Source organism: Phodopus roborovskii, unplaced genomic scaffold (assembly GCF_943737965.1).
Source record: "Phodopus roborovskii unplaced genomic scaffold, PHOROB, whole genome shotgun sequence".
In the NCBI taxonomy this organism is placed as follows: domain Eukaryota; kingdom Metazoa; phylum Chordata; class Mammalia; order Rodentia; family Cricetidae; genus Phodopus; species Phodopus roborovskii.
Window position 1 is genome coordinate 5859171 of NW_026126636.1, and position 5887 is coordinate 5865057.

At 56.4% G+C, this 5887-nt stretch overlaps 1 protein-coding gene across 1 annotated transcript; it reads right to left on the minus strand.

The window, feature by feature from the left end:
- Nucleotides 1-1058: 1058 nt before the first annotated feature.
- On the minus strand, nt 1059-5241 carry Ppp1r14a (protein phosphatase 1 regulatory inhibitor subunit 14A). The gene is made up of 4 exons (XM_051207421.1): nt 4919-5241; nt 2977-3057; nt 2467-2499; nt 1059-1500 (listed from the first exon to the last, which is right to left on the minus strand). Exons 1-4 carry the CDS (start codon nt 5117-5119, stop codon nt 1372-1374), a joined length of 444 nt encoding a protein of 147 aa, XP_051063378.1. The 5' UTR covers nt 5120-5241; the 3' UTR covers nt 1059-1371.
- Nucleotides 5242-5887: the final 646 nt, after the last annotated feature.

Sequence of the window (5887 nt, forward strand, 5' to 3'; positions counted from 1 at the left end):
TGACTTCTGGCAGATGTGCTGGGAATATGGGGCTCATCTGTGAGGTGTCTTGTGTTCTATAGGAAACGGAGACCTCCAACACTGTGAACACCCAGGCCTTGAACTTGGGGTCTGTCACCTCCACCACCATGAGGAACCAAAAACAGGTTCTGTGAAAGGGAAGTAGAGGGTGCCCCAGCTCACGCAATGTCATGGGACAGCAACCCAGGTGATGGGAGCCGCTGCAGATCTCCCATCCCCCACCCAACCCTTTGCACCAAGGTGAAAGGCTGAGCCTGCCTGCGTGGGAGCAGCTAGACTAGCAGCAGGGCTAGATGGCCAAGGTGTCCCAGACGTTAACCAACCTTTCCCTGCTGGACTATGGCTCGGAACTCCGGGAAGGAGCCCTGATCCTTCCCGGAGAGGCAGCGGGGTGGGCAATCTCATGGAGATGGTGAGATGCTTTCCTAGACATCCCGAGGCAGCCGCTCCATCTCATCACACACAGGCTGGTGTTAAGTAGCCACTATCCACTTCTGAGACCCTCCAGGGCATCCTATAACTCACTATATGGAAGGCATCAGTAATCCCTGCGCAGTGGGCTTCTCTGCCTAGCTCTAAGGACACTGTCCATCCTGATCCATAGTGGGCATTACCCCCAGCAGGAGCCACTCTGCTTCCAAGTCCAGTCTGAAGATATGGTTGAAACAGCCTGTGGAAGTTCTTGCTGCCTTGATGCTGCTTCTTCCTGAAAGCCCTCCCAGATTTCTTTTCTTCCTCTCCTTTGCATTGCTGGGAATGGAGCCTACTTTATGCTAAGTAGAAGCTCTACTGCTGAGCCACACCCCTAGCCATCACAGCTGCTCTGCTCCTCCACCCCAGGGCTCTTTCCACCCCGCCCATCACCCTCCCTCAACACTCATGCTCTTCTCCTCAGCTTTAATGTCATTTATTGGTGGTCTGTGGCTTCAGCTCCTAAAGCCACGCCAAGCACATTCTCCATGGAGTGGACTAATGGCCTCACTGGTGTGTGATGCCCTATGGGGAGATGACCGGGGTCACAGCTGGCCGTGCGCATCTCCACATCTCCGTGGTCCAGGGATCTGCCCTGGCTGGGACGGAGTTTATTTGGGGGTGGGGGGAGGTAGGGACAGGATGTGAGTCTCCAGGACGCCTCAGGGTCAGCAGGGTATGTTCTCAGGCTCTGTGGCAAGGAGGAATGTTTCTCCATCTGTCAGGGCCAGCTGTGGCTTGGGGACCAAGGGCAGGGGCTGCAGAAGGCCAGTAGAGGGGAGAGGAGAAGCCAGGCACTGGAGGCAGCTGCAGAAACCATTAAATACAACTTAGAAACAATCTGGGCTTTGGGAGCAGGATAGAGCTGTGCGGCGGCAGTCAGGGTGGGGCGGTGTGGGCCCGGTCCTGGCGGGGGCTCAGGCTGGGGTCATCTGTGCGGCTGGGCTGTGGGAAGCCTGGCTGCTTGTGTAGGCCCCGAAGCTTGGCCAGCAGCTCCTGGACGAAGTCCTAAGGACAGAGTGGGGTTCTGAGAACAGAGCAGGAGACAGCCCTCCCATCCCATGCCAGCCAGCGCCTCTTCAGGCATCAGCCTCTTCAAAGCAGGAGCTGGAGCCGGTGGAGAGGACAGGGAGACTAAGATAGACAGGGGAATGGTGTGTGTGTGTATGTATGCGTGTGTGTGTGTGTGTGTGTGTGTGTGTGTGTGTGTGTGTGTAAGAGGGTGCAGTGGTTAACAGCACTTGTTGATCTTCCATAGGACCCAGGTTCAGTTCCCAGACCCACATGGCAACTCTCAATCATCTGTAAATCCAGTACCAGGGGATCCAGCACCCTCTCCCAGTCTCCATAGGCACCAGGCATGCATTTGGTGGTACATGGACATACATGAAGGCAAAACACATATCCACATAAAATGAACTACAGAGAGAGGGAGATGGAGAGACAATCTAAGACCCAGAGCTGAGAGAGAAGTATGGACAGACACAGGCTCATACAGAAGATGTTTCTCATGCTGAGGAGCAGTCCCCAGAGACCAGGTCTGAGCCAGCTCTAGGCAGACTGACAGGCAGTGACGTTTGTCCCTCAGGCAGCTAAGAGCAGAGGGAGAGCCATGAATATTTTCCCTTTTAAAGCAGGGAAGGAAGTGGGGGTGGCTGGGCTGGCCTGCCCAGCTCCGGGACCTGCAGGATGAGAGGGGCCCCCAAGAGGTAGACGGGTAGAGACAGTCACAGGGGACAGAGATGGAGAGCGGGTGAGCCCCCCAAACAACCAGGACAACCAGCAAGGGGCCGGCACCAGATGGGCAGAAACAGCCTCTGGGGGAGGGGCTCTGAGGCAGCTGCCCGTGGCTCGGGCGCCAGATGGGAGGTAGGAGGAGGAGACAAGACAACAAAGAACAGGACAGAGATGGGGGCCTGCCTCCGCCTCCTCCATAAAGGTGAGGGGACCGACCCCGTAAGAACAGAAACTCACCTCCGTGGGATTCGTGCAAGATTCCAAGAGTCCCTATGGGGTGTGGGTGGGGACAAAAAAAAAAATACAAGAAAACAGTAAATGACTGACACATCTATTCCCTTGGAAGCCCTCCCCTTCCCCAAGGGAACAAGACAAAAGAACGCCCAAAACTACCCACGTGGCTTCAAGCGGGTACACAAGACATGAGGCAGGACAGGTCAGAAGACTGGAAAGCCAAGCCTCTGCAGGGAGGTCAGAGGGGAAGGAGATGGCAGCCAGACAGTCTGCATTTGGCTCCTAGCTCTAGTCAAGACAAGCTGTGTGTCCCTGAGCAAATAATCCAACCTCTCTGGGCCTCATTTTCCTTATGGTGGTAAACGTGTCTCCTCTGTAGTGTTTTGCAGAGGATTTAGTGTCTGGCACAGGAAGTGTTTAATAAACATGTCAACTTGGGCTATTCCGTTTAGGGCTCTGCAAAATGTTGGACTGGAGTGGGGGAGGGGCCCTTTCTCCTTTCTCGCCAGGTACCTGGATTTTCTGACTTCTTTCCTCTTCACTGTCCAATTCCAACAGCTCGTCGATGTTGACCTCATCTGGCATATCTGACTCCTAAGGTCAGGGAGAGCAGGCTGGTCAGGGCCCATGACTCCCCATCCCCTCTGTCGTCCCCCCCCCGCCCCCGCCCCCCACAGCCTTTTGAACAAGGCTCTGGAGGTACACACTCCATCAACCCCAGGCCCAGCTGGGCCTGCAGCAATAATGTGGCAGCCAGGGACAGTACCACTGAGACAGACATCTGGGCGTTGGGGGGTGGGGTGGGGTGACAGATGGGTGGAAGGAGGCCCAGGCCCTGGTACCAGCCCGATGCCTGCACCCTTGGCTCGGGCCCGGGGGCCTCGGGGCTGGCACAGGGCTCTCTCCTTGGCTGCAGTTCCTACTCGGCAAAGCAGGCCCAGTCGAGTCTCGGAATGTCAGATTCTGGGATTCAGGTTGGCTTCTGCCCTTTCAAGGGAAAGTCTTACTTAGTCGTGGGTGTGGGGGAGGGGAGCCTGCCGGGGCGGGCCCCTTCCCCTGGGGACCAGAAGGGCTTCTGGGCTTAGGGCCAGCCAGGCCTCCCTGGGCTACACTGCGGTCTGCTGGGTCAGTGACCACCTAGACTCCGCTCCGTGTGGTGGGCTGTGAACAACAGTGGTCTCTGAGGGAAGGCTAGAGCTCATGGCGCACTGGTACAAAAGATGTCTAGTCATGGTGGAGATAAGACCCAGCTGTCAGGGGCCAGAGGCCGCTTGGGCCTAAGCCACTAGTTTCCTAGCCTGCAGCCTAGCCGGGGAGTGTGGAGGATGAGTTCTCTGGCGTCCATGTGTGCTGGGCCTCATGGAGGTAGCTTTGTTCAGAGGCCTACATGACCTGGGTGAATGTATCTCAATCCGGACATGGTAAACTGTAGGGACCACCTTTATCGATTTGTTTATTTATTTATTTTAAGATAGGGTCTGGGTATCTTTGGCTAACCTCGAACTCGCAGAGATCCACCTGCTTCTGCCTCTACTTCTGCCTCCTGAGTGTTAAGTCTAAAGGGTAGGTATGCACCATCATGAGAGGTTTGTTTCAGAGTTTTTGGACAGGGTCTCTCCTTATCCAAGGTTGGCTTTGAACTCCTAACCCTCCTGCCTCACCTCCTAAGTGCTGCGATCACAGGAATGAGCAGCTACGCCCAGCGTGGTTTCCTAAGGTCCTAATTCCTGAGGCACCTGTAGCGGTTTCAGCTGTGACTATAATTTCCACAGACGTGTGTGTCTACAGGGCTGACATCTGTCCCTGGGTTTGTAGGTCCCGTGTAACTTGACTCACTTTGTGTCCCAGGATATCTATGGGAGCTTTAGCTTAAACTGCTATGTGTCTCTGTACAGCTGAAACTCACTTGGCATTGAGGGTGACTGTGTTATGTGTTCATGTTATTGTGTCCACGGCAGACCATGCTGTCCCTTAACCTGAGCCATTTGTGTGTGGCTCACTACTGGTGCTGTTTCTACGAGTGGCCGTGACTTCCGTCATCTGTGTATACTGTTGCTTCCTCTGCTGACAGTCTGTGCTGTCCTATCTGTCTAGTCACCCATGTCTATGGTTGGCTTAAGGACATCCCCTCTCCCTATCCGTTCTCTCAAGATGTTAGTTCTGCCCCCCCATTCTTTCTCATCTATATAGGATCCCCCCCACCCCCGTTTCCCCAAGTGTTTGAATGTACACATGTCTGGGGAACCTGGGTGCGTGTTTCTGTGTGTCTACAAGCTAGATGCCCCCGGGGCACAGAGACCAGGGCCTCAGGACATGTGTCCTCCTAGCAAAGGTCGCTGCCGGTGCATCAGTGAGCATGTACCAGGGTCACCAAGGTCGCAGGGTCTCTGCTCTGCTCCAGGGCCGGTGTCTCAGGCCACCTCCGTCCCACAGCCCTGTTCCCTCTGGGTCTCACCTTGCCGCGGTACAGCTCCTCCAAGCGTCCGTCGATCCACTTCTCCACGTCCAGCCGCCGCTGCAGCTCCCGCCGGTCGTACTTGACGGTGACTCGCGCGTGCCGCTTCTGCAGCCCACTGGGGCTGCCCCCCGGGCCGCGGGCCCGCGATGGGGACTGAAGCTTGCTCAGCACGCGCTTGCCCAGCCGCTGCGCTGCCATGGCCTGGCTGCCCGCTGTCCCCACTTTGCGCCCTGCCTCGAGCTCGGGGCTCTTACGGGCCGGGGCGGGGCTGCCGGGGGCGGGGGCTCGTGCTCTGGGGCCCGCCCCGCTCCGGTCGCCTCAGTTTCCCTTCCTGCAGAGGCGAGCAGGCTAATGTGCAGGCTTCAAGCCAGGATCCTGTGGGATGCAGATGGGCGGGGGGCGGGAGGCTCAGCTCAGAGCGCTCGGGGTCCACATCCCGGGGCGGGGTCCCGGGACACATTCTCTGGGGTCCGCCCCGTGCGCCCTCTGGCGGCAGCGAGGGGTGCTGCAGGGGCGCCGGAGCTCCGCTGTGAGGGGTTGACAAGCGGCTTCTCTTTAACCACATCTGGCCTTGAACTCCTAAATCTCCTGCCTCAACCTTCTAAGGGATTCGGTTCCAGATTCGAGCCGCCACACCCAACTCTTCTTTTTTGTTTCCTAGAGGCTGATCAGAGACGGAACCTGTGAGCTCAGGAATGCTAATCAAGTCCTCCTAATGAACGAACCATCATCTTTTAGTTACCTCACTCATTGATTCACGTATCCACCCACCTATGCATTCATTTATTCACTTCCTCCAGCACACAGTATTTGTTGAGTGGTGTCAGCTGCCTGTAACCCTGGCACTTAGGAGGTGGTGGCAGGAGGTTCGGGAGTTTATGGGCTATATAGTCAGTTTCTGAGTTCCAGGACAGGCTGAGCTGCAGACCCTTCCTTAAAACAAAACACCAAGCCTAGAAGGGCGAA

Bases quoted from the DNA above. Each gene is read 5' to 3' on its own strand.
- Ppp1r14a (XM_051207421.1), bottom strand. From the start codon at position 5,119: ATGGCAGCGCAGCGGCTGGGCAAGCGCGTGCTGAGCAAGCTTCAGTCC. The intron at 3,058-4,918 runs GTGAGACCCAGA...CCCTGACCTTAG, and splicing joins AGGAGCTGTACCGCGGCAAG to GAGTCAGATATGCCAGATGA. The intron at 1,501-2,466 runs GTGAGTTTCTGT...CTCTGTCCTTAG, and splicing joins CTTGCACGAATCCCACGGAG to GACTTCGTCCAGGAGCTGCT.